Source organism: Atractosteus spatula, chromosome 6 (assembly GCF_055471065.1).
Source record: "Atractosteus spatula isolate fAtrSpa1 chromosome 6, fAtrSpa1.hap1, whole genome shotgun sequence".
Lineage (NCBI taxonomy): Eukaryota > Metazoa > Chordata > Actinopteri > Semionotiformes > Lepisosteidae > Atractosteus > Atractosteus spatula.
Genome location: NC_142711.1, coordinates 60979009 through 60997384, shown reverse-complemented (window position 1 = coordinate 60997384; position 18376 = coordinate 60979009). Strand labels below are relative to the sequence as shown.

Below are 18376 nucleotides of genomic sequence, written 5' to 3'. Positions count from 1 at the left end.
TCAATGCGCATGTCAGATGAAAAGAAAAATCTTCCCTATATTTTTGTATAATTTCCTGGTCCCTCTCACTAACTTCTATGGCTCGTTCTGGCAGCTGGTGAACCTTCTTAAACTTTGTACCCATACTCATCAGCTGAAGTTTCTTAATTCGTCCTTTTCACCTTCTTTCCAGTTACAATTCAATCCAGCTTAGCCTGATTATGAAGGGCCTCACTTCCACGTAAGCTGTAATAATTAAAAGTCACCAGCCGTCGGCTGCTTTTTCTCATTCAGCAGTGCTGTCCTTTGCCTTCTGCAGGCAAGACAGCCACAGAGGCTATATTTGAAAGAGTATCAGCACATTCCCAAGCAGAGAGTTGTGGGGCATGCTGATGAGGTGCAAATCCTATTTTTCTTCAGAAAATCATGTAACAGTCAGGCCCCAGACGATGGGCTTTTCACAGCAAAGCAAAGGATTTTCTTCCCACTGGAAATACTATATGATTACTGTCAAACAGTGACCACAATAACAAAGCTCAGTAAGCAACAGTTTCATCATACATTGGATAACGATATTGTATGTATTACAATATGAACAGACCTGTTGATCTGATTTCATTCCTAAGCACAAACTGCAAGAACTCAATTGTCCTAGACGCACATCTGTCAACATTGCTCTCTGAGTTTATTGAACGACACTTCTTCACCCGAGCAAGCGGTACTTCAGAGGTTGCAGTGAATCAACTTGACTTCTTTAACCCAAACTGTGTGAATATTGTTGGCTGTTATATTAAAATAAGTGGTTTCATGGAAAAACAGACAATCAGCCCCACTGAGACAATAGCGCTGTAAGTAAAATGATATTAGCAATATACAGTTTGTATTCAGCAATCAGCTTCTACAGTAGTTCTTCCCCCTGAAGGACTCGGGGGTGATGAGAACAAAGGGAAAAGCTTCCATCCTGTCTGATGTCTGCATTAACGCAAGCTCTCGACTTGATTCCGGGGGTTAAAATCTTTGAGGCATCTGGCAGAACAGTTGCTGACAATGCCAGTATGGCCCAGAGCAGCTGCAGATACTGCAGTTTGTCACTCTGGAGAGTTTGTTTTCCAAACACATCGTGTGTGCTTTCCTTGAGCCTAGTGTCCTTCCTAGATGCATGGATCAACAAAATGCCTCGGTCTGAAGTATTTTCTGGTCATAGCAAGATGTGGAACTACTGCTGTGCTGCCGTGTCTGCATGAGTTTGTCACAGACAGCCAAACACCGTTAAACAATTGTAGTAATACAACACAAACGTACCAGCTTTCAAATCATGAATGTTATAAGCGGTAACAATATCTTTGATAATTAACATGGAAGTTAAATCTGAGAACAGGAGGCACTTTACACAAAGGGTTGTGTGGAACACGCTGTCCAGCAGTGTTATTGAAACCGAGAGACGGGTCAAACAGCTTCCTCCTGATTGTAAACTTTTGTGATGTTCTTATGTTCCTCACCGTTTCAAACCTACTGTATGTTTCAGTAGTTCGGTTAGATCTTAACGAAAGCAAAAGAAGTTGAATATGTGGAGGGTATCTGGTGAGACTGTCCTAGCTGCGGACTGGCGGTCCAAGCCCCCCTCACGGTCGAGGGGAGTAAGCTACAGAGTTTGCTTTCGCTGCGAGGGTGTAGATGAGGAGGCCGAGAGAGGAAGGCCAAAGGAAGTGCGAGATATACACGTTGGCAAGAAGCAGTGTGCAAAATCCAGATCTAACCTTCCTCCTGAATACAATAATAATAGTAGTAGTAGTAATAATAACATTATTTTATATAGCACCTTTAAAGGTGGCTTCTCAAAGCACTTTACAGAACGACGACAACAACTACAAAAAAACACACAATGTGAACACAATGAAAAAACTCAATGGGAGGAGACAGGGGATGGGGGTATGGAACATGGTAGGAGCACAGGGGCATGGTGTAAAACAGAAGCCATTAAGGTAAGGCCCCTCTGAAGAAGAAGGTTCTCATTCGAGTTTTGAAAGAGCTCAGGGAAGGTGACTCTCCGATATCCTTGGGGAGAGAGTTCCAGAGCCTTGGGCCGCAGCAGAGTGTAGGCAGGCTGGGGGGACAGATAGGAGACCAGAATGAGAAGAGCGAAGGTTGTGAGGAGGAAAGTAGGATGTTAGGAGATATACAGACAGGTACTATTATAACTTAGGTTAGAATTCCATTTCGCACACAGACAGTACTGTACTCTACTCTATCTGAAACACTGTTGAGGTTCAAGGCCTACTGCCACATAAAATATTGCAGTTCCGTTCTTAATTTATTCTCTTGACAGCCTGAGGACAACAAATGTGTTCTGTGACCCTCCCACATGAATGACCCCTGCTCTCCCAAGCAGAACAGCTTGGTTGTCTATGTCTCTTTTGATCTGAACTTCCTGTTTCATGGCTGCTTAGCATGCTGAGGTTTCTGCCATCCAGTACGTTACCAATATTAACACACAGTCGAGTGAATACTGTACACGCATCTGCTTTAGGGTTAACTTAATGTTTTCCATAGGCATCCTGATCAGTTTTTGCTGTTCTGTATTACTGTAATTTAAAACTCCATGTCAGTACATTATGTATCTATAAAAAATATTCTTACAGATTTATATCATGTGTATCTTAATTTATTAATGTTAGTTCTGTTTTATTGTAATTCTGAACTTTCCTTTTTATTTTTGATCTATGTGGTTTCAGGAAGAGTTTATGTAGACCTAGTCTGTTTCTAATGAATGACAGAGCAGTTTCTTTATCTTTTAACTGGAAAGATCTAATTCCTTATTCTGTTTGCTTAAGCATGACTCTTTGTAAATTGCATACATGAAATATCGCATTTGTTTACGAAGGGAGCACAATATTAGAGAACTTTTTTTATTTGCACATCTTTCTTTTTATAGGAAAATCACTGCAGGAGAATCAAAATCCTTGGGGACTGTTATTACTGCGTTTCAGGACTGACCCAGCCCAAGACAGACCATGCTCACTGTTGTGTAGAAATGGGACTGGACATGATCGATACCATCACGTGAGTTTTGAGCTTCTACTGTCTTTTGACCCTGGAGATGCTAGAATGCATTATTACTGCAGAATGTCAGGATGAAACTGGCCATTGTTACCGAATTTAAATTTATACTGTTCAAAAGTACTGAAATACTGAAAATCAACTATCATTTAATTAATTTATGTAATGTGCTTCATATATTGAAATGCAATAGACAGATAAGACTTTATTCATCCTGAAGGAAAATTGATTAATATTATATCTGATTATTGTTTTAAAATGTTCCATGTAAACTACATTAATTATTAATAAAAATGTATTTTATGAGTTTTAATTAATGGCTGGAATTGTTACTTTAATTAGTCCTTTTGAAAGTAACATTTCCTGTACAAAAGAGGGGCTTTTTGTTTAATATAATTCATAGAACGAATGCTATAACATTATGTTTGATATTTTCTGAAATTATTCATTTGGGAAAACAAAAGTGGTTTAGAATATGATATGCTTCTCCTCAATTTGTTGTCTTTCTTTCTACTGTCCATGAATCATATTGCCCCAGTCTCCCACCAGCTTACCAGAGGAAGTGTATCTTCTTTAGCTATACTGGCATGTTTCTGTAAATAGAAGTGTTGGTCAGGATGGTGTTGCATTTTCACACTTAAATTATTTTTATTTGAATGATGTAATATAGCATTTAGATGCAGGTAGAGATCATTATCTCTCTGCAGTTGGTTTGACAGCATGGTAACTGCGCTAAAAACCACATTTTATTTACTCAGATCTGATTTATACATACTGTGTACATACTGGTGTGCTGTGTATCACTAAGAAAGTACAGTACATGTGCGTTATCACTTTACACACAAGCGCATTTACAAGAGAAGCAGAAAAAATTGCAGGAATCACTGACTCCATCCCGGGTCTTTTTTTCACGTAACCAAAAAAACAACAACTGCCCCTTTGTCTTCCAAATTGGCTGGAGGTGTTGAGCTGAATACTCTTCAGCATATTAAATGAAGGATTAGAAAGTACACGAGGTGAAACAATTTGGCTCTTTTGATCTCCAGGTCTTGAAACATTAAAAGAACAAAGGCCAGTACAAGGAGGCCTGCCTCATTTGAGGAACTGAGATGTATTTGCAATAGATGCTTTTTTTTTCCTGCAGTATCAATAAGCCATATAATTAGAACAGAGAAATTTCTCAGCTGGCTTATTTCAAAATACTTTGAGGTTAATTTTAAACACTGGTGGCTACTGAGTAATAAACATTCATAAACAGTCCAATTCGTCGTGCCTTCCCCCCAGCCCTGCAAGCCTGGTAGTAGTGATTGAAATACTGAAGTGAGAATGGGATGAAAAACAAAAGGGAAAAGTGTTGATGCTCTAGAATCAGACCTGAATACTGGCTGATTCTGAAGCACGGCTCCTGGTAACGCAAGGCAGCAAAGGCTCAAACAAACAACGTAATTGAGAAGTTTTATATGGTCACATTCTGTCCTCTTAATGTGATATCTTTCCTGGTTTTTGCAACTCATCTGTTGAAGTACAGCTGAGGTGGAGTGTGTTTGGTGAAAGAGTGCTGTATACCATTTACATTAGGTGGGTAGCTGCGTCAGCATGCGTAGGCTGCAAAGGAACAAGTAATAGGTTTATTCCATGCTGAAAAAAAGAAGAAAGAGAACACAACGTTTCGGCCGTGGAGCCTTCTTCAGGTGTGATCAGATCAGGTGCCACACCTGAAGAAGGCTCCACGGCCGAAACGTTGTGTTCTCTTTCTTCTTTTTTTCAGCATGGAATAAACCTATTACTTGTACCATTTACATTGTACTGTATCTATCTGGCATTCTTGTTACGGTGGCACAGACACATCAATTACCGACATTGACTTCCGAGTTCAATTTCTTTAACACCGTCCCAGATGCGTGGTTGCGCACACATTTTTCCCTTGGATTCGTTTTTCTGAATAATTAATGAATAGTTAAAAAGAGCAAATGAGACATGAGAAATATTTTGTGTGCAGGATTTTGTGCAGGATTCGTCTGCGATTTGGTGCACATCTGTGTGTTACTGAGAATGACGACAAGTCCACGTTCTTCCTATTGTCCATGAATCTTGGAGATGTTCTTTCTATCTCCAATCTCCCACCAGCTTACCGGAGGAAGAGTATCTTCTTGAGCTGTACTGGCAGGTTTTAGTAAAGACTAAACCTGCTCCCATGAGTCTGTGCTGCTGCTCGTAGTGCTGGTATTGGTCAGGATGGTGATACATTTTCACACTTAAATTATTTGTATTTGCATTATACTGTATACAGTATTTAGCATTACTTAGATGTAGGTACAGATCATAATTTCAGTAGTTGACTAAACATGGGCACTTCTAAAATTTACATTTTAATAGTTGCATATGAATCATACGTTGTATCTCAAAGCAGTCTAGGGAAGGGGAAATGTTTTGTGCTGTGGATTTTATGTGCAACTAAAACAAACACACTAGAATCAAGAATCAAAATTCTTTAAAAGAGATCATTATTATATATATGTTTGCTTGATGTACAGATAAAAGTGAATCCAATTAATTTAATTTTTTTATTTCAAATTGTACAAAGCCCTGGATTTGTTGTAGGTTGTGAAAACGGCACTGTGTGAACCACAATAATATAATCAGCAGTTTGAGATTTCCTTCTTGCTGACTTCTGTGTCAAAGATACCTGCGTTATCTATTCATTTACTCTTTTATATCACTAGTAATGCAGATTAGGTTATTGTTTCCAGTGTAATATTAAATGTTCCGTAGTAACAATAGGTTTCCATACTTAGGTAGATGTAACTTTTTATGTCTTTCTAATCAAACATGGTATTTGGGAAGTATTTAAATCTTTCTGTGTTCATTTCTGGTTCCCGAAATCCTTCCTTGAAGGATAATGTTCAGATTTCCCAGTTTTTTTAATCTTGCTTCTCATGCACACAGCATTGCACACAAGCTGTAGAGGATGGATGAAGAAAAGTCTTTAAAATACAAAGTAGTCATCCTACTGTACCTTATCTCCTTAAAGCACACATACAAGCCAAGAAGAAGGGTGGCAAGGGGAGAACTCTGCTTTTTTCACATAATGTGTTATATAAGAGGAATGGCTGGAGGAGGCTATTTATAACTTCAAAAACAGGTCCCTAAAACTGTTTTACAGGAGGAGATCATTTTTCTACCTAGCTGAAAAAAAAAACGTTTTCTTTAAACTTATTGGATTAGCAGATTATGTTTTTAAAGCAACGAACAGATAATTTTTTAGCATATGTTTATTTTGTGGGAGGGTAACTACACTGCAAAATAACAAAAAAAACAACAACAAATGAGAAATTCCATTTTCTACCACTTCATTGACTTAATTTTTTTTTCCAAATTCACCACTGAAATCCGAAATGTACAGTATATGCTTCATTATGCAGTATATATTTCCAGATTTTTATTCTAAATAATACATACTGTACTCTTTGCTAGTTCATTCAATACTTCACTCTGTCTCTCACAAGTTAGTAATGTATTCCACACATTATTATAGTTCAAATTTTACATCTAGACTATTCCACCTCCTGCATCAACTCATTTACGGGTGGATACTGCAGATAGTAAAAGTGCATTACAAGACCTACCATACTATACACATCAATTAGTATTAACATGGGTCCTTCTGAACCATTTCTGAAACATTACAATGAATGAAAATTCAGACTCCTGTATGAAATTTTTGTTGGTTGCAACAATTTCCAAATGGCTATTTGGATGCTCGTTTTTTAGACATAATACGGTAAGAATAATAATTGCGTTTACATAATAATAATAGTAACAATTGTAAGTGTAGTCATGCACTGCGGCATAGTGCCTCAGTCCCATTCCCCTCTCGGAAGTAAAATGGGACTGTTGTGTTGAGTCGAAAAGATAAATCAGTTGAAAAGAGTCTTCATGGAAATCATTCGTTTACATACTGTAAGATCAAACTCTGTGTCACTAGTATCAGTGCTTGTGCTGAAACCTTGTCCTTGGTCATTGGTTTCTTGCTGGTAAGTAGTGTGACTTTTACTCCAAGTCAATAGTTCTTTTATTGCAATCTTGCGCATCTTTGACATGGATTTCAGACGTGGGGCTTTGAGCAAGACCTTTCAGCCTCAGTCAATTTTCACCTATAAATATATCATACTCTTTACTTATCAAACCAGACTTGCCCATGTACACTTCACAGCATGAAGGTCATGGTGAGAGAGTTTTGAGTTTCTAAACATAAGTTGCTCTTGCTTAGAAATGTATTGAATGCCTTTGCACCTCTGTACAGAAAATATTTATGAATATAATGCACAGTTTATAGAATACAATTCAAGGTACACTGCACAGCATAAGGCTTTAAGAAGAAAATATGGCTTCTGGGGGAAATAACTGTGTCTAGTGTTGCTTAAAATTGCATTCGATTGCTTTCAGCTCAGCTATCAAAAAGATAATGGCCAAAAGAATAAAGTACACCCACACATTGCTTTTGTTAGCTGTCTCTCAAAAAAGCAACTTGCAAAAACAGCATATCAGCTCCTTAAAAAAAGAAAAACTCTGATTCTAAATATAAATGCTAACTGAAATGTAGAATACAACTGTTTTGTGATACGCAGCCCAGTCTCATTTCATAATTTTCTATTCTGCAATGCAATGCATGGAAAATAAGAAGGAAAAATAAATAATTAATCTTGTCACCACGATAGTGCTTAAACTATTCCAAGTAGAGGTAGATGACCATGTCTATGTAAAAATGTCTCCACTGGTAATCTACTGTATACATTTTTGTATATTTTAGACCTAAAACATAATTAGATGTTCATGAAAGTCTTAACAAAAGATAAAGATAACCCGATTAAATGCATAACACAAAGACAAGAGATACGGGGTATTAGAATTGTTATAATGGGTTGGAATTCCTAAAAGTGAGTGCATGAGACTACTACTAGGAACTACTACTACTACTACTACTACTAGGAGACTACTTCTAGACTACTAGGAAATGTCTATTTGACGTCAATGCTGCTCAACAAGGTGCCACCAGTTCATGAATCTAAGGCTTCACATGCTTATTTACAGATGGATCATTTTATGAATTAAATAACCCACATATACAGTCTTATATCTTTTGTCTTCAGGTTGTACTGTATGTGTAATCAGATTATCTTCATCATTTATTTATAGTTTTTATGAATATCTAATTATGTTTTAGGTCTACAATATATGAGTACAGACAAATCACTGGGGGTTCACAAGCCTTCTCTTGGCCCTCTGTATGAAGCATCTTTCTTGTGTACAGAGGAGGCTTGACAATGAAATAATGTCTGCAGTCTTGTTTAATTGGAAGTCCTGCTTGCTAGACATGATCTTTGACAACCATATTTACCTAATGCATATCTGTGTGGTAATCATGTCTTCAGAACTGTTCCACCTTTCTTTTTCCTCAAAATGACGCATGGTGTGTCTGTTTCCAGGCTTCTAGGCTGACATTCTACTGTGAGCTAAAATTAAATTGGACAGGCTGACTTAGATCCTCTTTAAATTTGACAGCTATGAAAATATTTCATTTTAAAATCATCTCATTTATAAATTCTCTCTCTGTGTTTCTTTCCCTGTCTCTTCATTTCATGCACACTGACACACAGCTGTACAGTATATAGCATTTGAGGTTCTGCGTGTTTATAAATATCTCTCTGGATGAAGACACAGTATTTTTCTATTTATTTTTTAATAAACATTCCAGCGCAATCACTCCTGGGTCTCAACTGCTTTGCTATGGGAGAACCAGTACATTCCTGGTATAAATTAATGATGAACGTGTAAGCAGGCTCAGCTTATGTTAAACTTCAATGCAATCAATACTAATTCTAAAACAGTAAAACTAAAAATGAGTTTAATAATGTGATGTAACTAGAGAGTAAAAGAGTATTGAGTATTTGGTGCTCACGACTTCCTTATAAAAAATGATGTGTACAGGGACAGGTTGCAATGATATAATGAGTCATAGCATATAGCCATGCACTATGGGGTAAAATTCTTTAAAAATCGAAGCAATTAGAGGAATTTTAAGCAATACGTGAAAAGGCACACCAAAATTTCACAGAATAGCATTAGACATAAAACCTATAAAAATAACTCACAAGATGTATTTATTGTATATATGCTTCTTTGTGGACAGAGGATTAAAAAAATGGAAGTTTGCGCCTCTGAGGGTCTGAACCAGCAAAGGAACTTGTTCTGAGTACAGATTTAGCCTTGTGACCCAGAGGTCATGAGCTCAACCTGAGATATCTTGTTGCCAGTTGACTGGATTGGTATTTCTAAAACAGTAGTGAATAATTAGAGTGAAGCCTTGGCTGTAAATGTTAGAACTTATTTTATTATTTTAAAAACTTTATTTCAAGTTTCTCATGCTCACAGGTAATTCACTGAATAATCAAGCTGCGGGTTATTTTGAAAACCTTTTCCATGACCACTGTTCAACTCCCTATAGCTGTTAACTCTTTATCCGAAGTCTGTGGATTTTGGGCTTCTAACTTGCTGCAGAGCAGGATACACACTGAAACGTGGATTGAGCACTCTTGTGCCTATGTCCTGCCAAGTCAGGCTCCACCTCACCACGACCCTCTAAAGATGAAGCTGTTAATGCAAATGAACGAATGGATGTTGCCTTCCTTTCGTGTTCATATCAACACAAGTCCTGGTTTCTGTCCAGGACTTGGCTGCCATGCGTAACCAAGGCTATGCAGGTCACTGTCCTGAAAGCTAAACAAAAGAGATTAAAGGTTTAAAAGCCTGCTTGTCACAAACTAATGAGCTACATCTTACATGTGTTATCTGTGCTGTCAGCAATCAGTGTCAGTCAGAAATAAAAAAAACAAAAAGAGTGGAATGTAAAGGTAAATTTAGTACTTTTATTTCAACATATTTTTGCAAATCTTAAGGTATTCTTGCAAACAGAATGAAACAATTAATGCATTATTTCCATTGGATTACTTAAATTTTCCTTATCATGTTTAGCAGTATGAATTGCTATAATACTGTGTGTGTTTTTTTTTTTTTACATATGATGTGAAAGGAGGAATTGCAGTAGCTCGCACAACATTTCAAAGTAAACCCTGAGCCATGATCCTGAATTCTCTGCCACATGTCGTTGCCGGTGTCATCCAGGTCCGTCGCCGAGGCCACAGAGGTGGACCTGAACATGAGGGTTGGGCTTCACACAGGCAGAGTTCTCTGTGGTGTCCTGGGACTCCGCAAGTGGCAGTACGATGTCTGGTCCAATGACGTCACACTGGCCAATGTAATGGAAGCTGGTGGACTGCCTGGGTAAGTCTCTGCATTCAGAGTACTCCACACGTTTAACAGAAAAGCGAAAGTCCACACTCTTCTTGAGCAAATCTGCAATTTGAAAGGATCTGTACCCAGTATTAAATATTAAAAGAACAACCTGTATTCCCCCCCCCCACCGTAAAACTGTTCCTGAGGGCTGAAAGCTCATCAATGATTCAAATGTTTGTTGTATTTTATTGAAAAATATGTAAAACTTTAATTACAATACTGTCCATTAATAAGGTATGTACTCCTAACATAACCTTCTAGGTTTCACTGTACAAGATGATTTGTATATATACTGTATACTGTACACATGACTTTTTCTAGAAGGTTAGCTGTTCCAACAGAGAGGTGCTGTCTCGGATACACGATATCCAGTAAAAGAAACATACCAAAAGTCCATCAGCAGAATCAATGGAAAAAGAAACATTAATCAGAAATAGCGTGATGTTAACAGGCTAAAACACACTCACATTTAGCAACATGACTCCGATAGAAATGAAACCAGTATTATTAGTGTCACGATTGTAGTCCCTCCCCCTTAAGGGCGCTCCGGCTCTTCCTTGTTTGCCTCATTCCCCGCACCTGTTCCTTGTTCTAGCCTCCTTTTAGTCCCCCTTAAAAGCCGGGCGCTGACGTTAATCCGGGCTCTGCATCTGATTCCCATATCGTGTGAGCCCGGGACCTGGTTGCGCCTGGCTCCGTTATGTTTTTAAGTTTCTATGCCTGTTCCTGTTCCCCTCGCCGGTTCCAAACCGGTTCCTGTTTTTAATCCTTCATTTTGGATGGATCACCTGGCCATAGACTGTTGCCCGTATTTTGGATTCGTCTTTGGACTTATTCTTTGGATTGTTCGCGTCGGCCACATTTTCCCCGTACACCAGCGCACCAAGGACACGCCCCCGTCTTCATTCCCGTCTCCTGCATGACTTCCCCCCCCCGTGTTTTCTCACTTTAACCCGGATTGTGTCGTCCGCATAGGGTCTGGAAAGAACTGTTCCGTTACAATAAGCATGTTTGTGTAATTGCTAATGTTCTTGATACTGTGCTGTACAGTGGACTGGTGAAAATAATAGGTGAAACTGGTGACTGGTAACTGGTAACTGGTGAAAATGAATAGAATTCATGATTATTAGGGTATTGATGACCTCCAGTCAAAGATTATTTTATCTTATCAGTTAGATAGTGCTACATAGAAAGTTGTGCCCATACTGTATGTTATGTTGTCTTAAAATAATACCATACTGAGAGATTTTCTCTTCTCCCACCTCCTCATAGGAAGGTTCATATCACAAAAACCACTCTGGAGTGCCTCAATGGCGACTATGAAGTAGAGCCAGGATATGGCCATGAGAGAAACAGCTTTCTTCAGAAACACGACATTGAAACATTTTTTATTGTGCCATCTCATCGACGAAAGGTAAGGAAACCAGGATTTTTAATATTTAAGGATTTTAATAACTAAGGAGCACCATAAATTCCCTTCTCAACTCTCCATTCAGCTGGATAATCCAATGAGACCAACTCAAATGGAAGCAACATACAGTACAGTGATTTGTCTTTTTTTGAAAGAAAAAAGCAAATGGTCCTTGCATAAAGTCAGAAAATTACAAATCAAAGAAGACAAACATTTTGAATTATAGAATTTTTTTAAATTTTATCGCAGAGGAAAGAAATTAAATATTAATTCACATTGAAAATGTGCTTCAAGTCATTCAAACCAGAATTTTCCCATTTCGGTTCGGCTCAATACAAAGCCAAAATCTTCTTCTGCTCCTGTTTGGAAAAGCAGTGGATTGAATTCTGTTTCATTCCCGTTCAAATTAAATGAGAGGCCAATTAATACTCTGCATGTTGTGGCACAGAAACTCTTCTCCGTGGTGGTTTTATATCAATTAAAATATCAATTCTAAACAGTTAACAAATAAATTAAACTAGAAAACTGTTTATTTCCAACTGTTTGATTTGTTGCCTTTCACTCTTCCCCGTATCCAGCACAACAACTGAAGTAATGATTGAAAAAGGCAGGGAACATAACCGTGCAAGTTAGTTTTGGAACTTAAACCCTAATTACCTCTAGAGAACATAGCCACCACCAATTAAAATATTAATAAACATATAATAGCGATAGCCAATTTTCCCCAATTTTTCTCCATTTGCTTTTACTCACATAAACAAATGGAACCCTCTCCTCTGTGGTACAAACCACACGCTTTTTCAAAGTTCAGCCAGTGACAAATGCTTTCCCTGGGCACATGGAAAGCCAGCTGTCATTTAGCTTCGTACCAGCACAAAAATCTACTGTAAGCTTATCAACAAATAATGGTTCCAATAGGGCCTATCTAGAAAAAGAACAGCCTAGGACCGGACGATGGCCTGGGGAAGGGGCTGAGGCAGTGGTTCCAAGCCCTGGTTCTGGAGGGACACTGTCTGCTGGGTTTTGCGCCAGCTGTGTCTTCACACTGCTCACACTGATGTCAGTTTTCAGTTTGAGGAATATCTGCACACTCGCTCTCAGCTCTTGAAAGATAAAACTGGAAAGGGGTTGATGATTATGCAGCGCATTGCACATGCAGAGTCCTTCAAGACTCTCAAGAGACAATTTTCCAGATTCACCCTTTACTGTAGTCTTCTGCGATCGCTGAAGGCTTACTCCAACCATTATCAATGAACTTTCAACAGATGTGAATCATTCAGTAAATTATTAGCTACTGAAAACAAAAATAAAACATTTCCTCCACAGCTAATAATGATGATGAAACATGGAGCATGAATGTGTTAGGTGATGGTTTAATAGTTTTGTTAACATCATCTCGGTGTAAGTGGACTGGGTCCTACTTCTCAATTTCCTATTCTCATGAGAGCAATTCCAGTGACATCCAAAAGGGAAAAAAAAGCACTGCAACGTGTTAAGTGTTTTACATAAGTGATCATTATGGTTCTCATATGAATGTGATAACACACTTTAGTCATGATTAGCTGGCCAATTTCACTACTATAGTAGTTACCAGAATGAACAGGGAAAAAATAATTACTGTCACACTTAATCGCTTTGTAAATGGCAAAGTGTCACCTCCCAAACCAAGAAATGAAAGCCACAACTTATCCATACATAGTCTAAACTGTTTGCTATAATACTGCCAGAAAAAAAAATAAAAAACACAGGAATGTCAAAAATTAAAAATTAAAATCAAATTTTAAAAAAATCTACTAATTTTAAAATGAGTAACAAATGCGTTCTGCTTTTATCAGAACTTAAGAAAGCAACATCATGTTTAGGGGTCTTTCAAAGGTGATCAACAAACAGCATCTCATAGTATCTTTCTTACCTAACGTTCTCCCTCAATTCAATATGTGAAGTAATTCCACTCATCTCCAACTGGACTGCGGTGTATTGGAGTTATTGGCACATAATGGCTGCCGAGCAACATCCAGGAGGGTGCAACACCTCAGTGCTAGAAGAAATGGGTCGCACACAATATGTAATTTGGGTTAAGATCCTTTGGGTTGAAATCTATGGATTATATAACTGCAAAGAATTCTTCTTGATGTACTGTATTCTCAGGAAAGTCAGTTAATGATGAACAGCTCTCCCAGCGTCTCCTATGTTTCTCTACTTCAGTGACAAGGACATGGAATCTATTTATGTGGTTAGTGGCCCGCAGCAGCCTAGAACATTGCTTTCCTTTGAGTTAAACACATTTATTTGTATTCAAATCTATAATCACTCTATGAGACTTTCTGCTACTACAACCAGTACCCTTGCTTCTCTTTTGTCTCTGAACGCACGTTAGGTGGAGAAGCAATTAATCACACAGTTGACTGTGTAGCTAGCATTTCAAGAAGCCCGGTTCCTTTTTCTAAGTCAGATCAGATTATCAAAAAAGTGATTATTTTGCATTAGTACCATGTTAAGATAGAAAACACCTGAGCTAGCAGCTCAGGGAATTCTGGGGTGTTTTATGCACCAATGATGCAATTTTGCAGACTGGAGACAACCTGTAGAAAGGCCGTGGTGAGCTCTGTGCGAATTGAAGCATTTTTCAGTTCAATCAGAGGGGCAGCAGACATACTGTACTGTACAGTATATTGATATGGGGTGGTATCTGTTTAACACAAGGATGCCTTAGGGGCAGATTTAAGACAACCTTACTGCACGATCAGAGGGTCAATAATCAAGTGCTTGAGTTGAAAGCCATCTCTTTGAATTTTTCCTGCTACTGAAAGATGATCCAGAAGTGTCGGATTTCTGGTAGGACGCCATAAAGTGCTAAGATTGCAGTGGCATGGCTTCAGGAAAACAATCCCGAGATCTTGCCAGAGTCAACTTTTTCCAGCTGACCATGGGGCCAACCCACCAATGCTATCAACAGTAAATGCCTGGGTAAACCTTCAACTGGCTGGCCTCTGCTGCAGCCACAGGAAGAGTGACAGAACATCCCACTGCAGTCAGTCCAGCGTTCGCACCGATCTGTGCGTCAGTGCAGACAGGAGCATGTTCATATTTAAAGATGTCATACTCAATACTTACTTTGCAATACTTCCATTTCGATAGCGTGCCATGTTTCGTATTAAAAAACGTCCCAGAGGTTTTGGTCTCATACTGCATTCGAATTAATATTTTCTGGGATTTTTCTGATTTCAGTTATTAATGTGTTTGATGAAATATGTTCAACCTGTTGCGTTCCTTTGTGCATCAATATATTTACTCCTCTTGCATCACAATATCTTAGATTATTTTGCATTAGTACTTTCAGATGCTTTGTTTTTCTTTACCTCTTGGCAATGGAGTGGCAGAAAGACATCTGAGTGATGAGATACAGGGTATTACATTAATAGAAGCAGCTGGAGTTCAGGTGCTAATTGGTCTTGATCAAAGGTGGTGTTGAGAGGTTTTAGAAGTGCAGAAACTATGTGAACATTTTCCAGGATTTGTCACGGACGTCCAAAGGGACTAACCGTGGAGAGCAGGAGAGCGGGAAAAAACCCATATGCGTAGCGGCGGAATGGGAAAAAGGCCCGGGCTTGTTAGTGCAAAGAGTTCAGGACTGCCGTATAGAAACCTATGCCCGCAGGTAGCGGACGTGGGGCGACCTGGTGCTAGGCGGGTCTCAGGACAACCGAACGTCAATGCTGAGCGAGTGCAGAGTGCAAGACCCGGAAATATATAGCCCAAGGGAAAGAGAGCGACCAGAAGGACAGCAGGCAGGAAACTAGGGACAAGACAGAGAAGGAGCGCCCTCTGGCTGCAGAGGGTGTGACAGGATTCAGTGGACTAAAATCCTATGTGTTATTATAATGTCCTAATTTGAAAAAAATCTGTTTTTTTCTCAACCAATGGTTCTAAACACACTCCCATGAGAAGTCATAGGAGTCTTATCATGTACTCTTTGGTGCTGATATTGTGTTGATGTATTGTAAGCATAGAAGTCCAATAAAATCACAGTTGTGCTTCTTGTGATAATAGTTAAAAAACATTGTCTGAGATTACCTTAATTTGGCATTAAAGGAGGGTTACTGTGTTTGTTTTTTATGCACATTCCAAGAATAAAACTGCTGTATAACAAACTGTTTTTCAATAGATACCGTACCACTGTGCCCAAGAATAAACTTGGGTAAAAAAAATTTTAAAAGTTAAATGAGCAAACAGAACTTTAGTCTGGCGATTCCTGGAAATCACATTACACGACACACTAATTACAGTTTTTATTCTGTTTTGACAGATATTCCCTGGATTAATCCTCTCCGATATAAAGCCTGCTAAAAGGATGAAGTTCAAAACAGTCTGCTACTTGCTGGTTCAGCTCATGCACTGCAGAAAGATGTTCAAAGCTGAGATTCCCTTTTCTAACGTCATGACCTGCGAGGATGATGACAAGGTAAAATCAATAGGAACAATCAATAGCTACCTTACATTATATTCCACATGTGTATTTGTGTGCATCATTCCTCCTTTTGTCCAGAAAGTGGTCTATGTGATAATGTTGTTAAACGGTTAAGTATTTATTTTATGTTCCAAAGCTGATGGAGTTAAATCCCTGCTGTGGCTTACCTTCTAATCTGGCTCACGGCTTTAAGTCCAACTACCCACCTTTTAAGGACTGACAGGATTTCTGTGCTTCTTGGATAAAATGAATGCAAAAAAAAATCATTCCTAAATTTACAAAATGTTCCAGGCAGTCTAGAATTAGGTGATAAGACTAGTAAACTGCAAACTGTGAATATACAGTATGTTTCCAACTGAAAAGGCTACAAAAATCAGAGGTTTAGTAGTGCATTTTAAAACCAAATTCAATGGTTCAATTTGCAATAAGCTTGTTATTGAGTGTCAAGGCAATGGTGATCAACATATAATAGGCTTATTTAACTTGCTCGCTTTAATTTAAATAAAGCTTTGGGTTTCATTTTTTAAATGTTTCCTTATTCTGAGGTTGGGGCCAGCTAGGAACACTTGGAAGCATGGAATCCCTTCTTACCAAAAACCAAAAGGAAGTAATGATTAAAGTGAAAGTTATGCGCAGTAGCAAGGCACTAAAACAGTTATTGGAAGAATTTTGAATCTCATCCCAGAATTCCCACACCTGCCAGAATCAGAACAGCTTCCAACCAACAGAGGCCGCAACCCAGTACAGTATCGGCCGAAGAAACTGGAACTGAGCATCTCAAATGTTCTGTTGCAAATGTCTGTAAATGCCTTTAAAATTGATCTTGTTTTGGCAACAATGTAATGCAATTCATAGGTCTTGCCCAAAAAATTATTGAGATTGAAAGAAAGAAGCATAAAACTTTAAAAATGACACAACGTGGCCATGATGCTGGAGGCTGTCACTCCAGTTTACTCTCATGGCGGTGCTGAAAAAATGTACCAATAAGCCAGTCCCTCCTTTTTCTCATTTACTGCTTCTGTCATGTACAGTAGCTGTTCAAATGCAATATAGACAAGCTGCAGTTAAAGATGCAAAAAACACCCAGCTGTTAGATTTGGGGTTGAAGATAAATAGCAGGTACTGTATGCATGGGTTCCATTCAGAGCGTTTAACAATAACAGCAGTTATGATTTTATTAGGTTACCACTTAATTGATTTTAGGCTTGATTTACACTCAAGCTACTGACAAGTCTAGTTCTTTGATACCATTAATTGTGTAATTCACATACCGTTTAAAACTGTACATAATTTAAGTGCCCTCTTAAGATCCCTTGTGGGACATACTTTTCTGAAATGTGGTAATGAGTTTTCTTGATGCTATATAGGGAGGAACATTCAACGTGCGTAGCATGGAATAACAAATTGAGATTTTATATGCAAAATATATAGTATTCTCCCACCTTTTTTTCTACAGAGAAGGGCACTCAGAACTGCTTCTGAAAAGCTAAGGAATCGTACATCCTTTTCAACTAATGTAATACACAACACCCCTGGCACCAGAGTAAACAGGTATATCAGTCGCCTAATAGAAGCTCGACAGACTGAGTCAGAAATGGCAGATTTACATTTCATCACATTAATGTACAAACGTGCTGAGCGGGAACAGAAAGTAAGTGAATTTTGTGTTAAATTGTTCATTCTTTCTCTGTCTGGATGTGTACGAGTATTGTTTTGTGTTAATCTTCATTGAGAACATCAGATTTTCTTAGACGCACTAAAATGTTATGCAGGAAATAATCTGTAGTTTAGATCAAATAAATTATGAGCACTGTTTGTAAATCTAATATTAAAATTGTTTTAATGCCAGGCTTTCCTTTTTCATTGTTTATGTTTTAGACGTGCAGAAATAATTACCACGATGACACACAAGCTTTTAAATCGGATGGAATTCCCTTTAACAGTGTGTTTGGTGTTCTTCATAATCTGCAATACATTTACAGAGCTTTAAAAGGGGCTTAATGACCTGATACAACAGATACTTCTCAGGCTTGCTCATTTCGTGACTCACTGCCTTCCCAAGCCAGTGGAAATTAGGAAATCTGCATTTGTTTCTGATTCAGTTTTCC

General features: G+C 38.4%; 1 protein-coding gene across 1 annotated transcript in view; it reads left to right on the top strand.

Moving 5' to 3' along the window:
* LOC148833139 (adenylate cyclase type 1-like) overlaps positions 1 to 18376 on the top strand; it is a 78241-nt gene that overhangs the window by 37721 nt on the left and 22144 nt on the right. The window contains exons 5-9 of the mRNA XM_088918832.1: positions 2912 to 3039; positions 10219 to 10377; positions 11662 to 11803; positions 16107 to 16262; positions 17725 to 17919. Coding sequence (XP_088774958.1) covers positions 2912 to 3039; positions 10219 to 10377; positions 11662 to 11803; positions 16107 to 16262; positions 17725 to 17919 — 780 coding nt within the window. The remainder of the gene's footprint in view (positions 1 to 2911; positions 3040 to 10218; positions 10378 to 11661; positions 11804 to 16106; positions 16263 to 17724; positions 17920 to 18376) is intronic.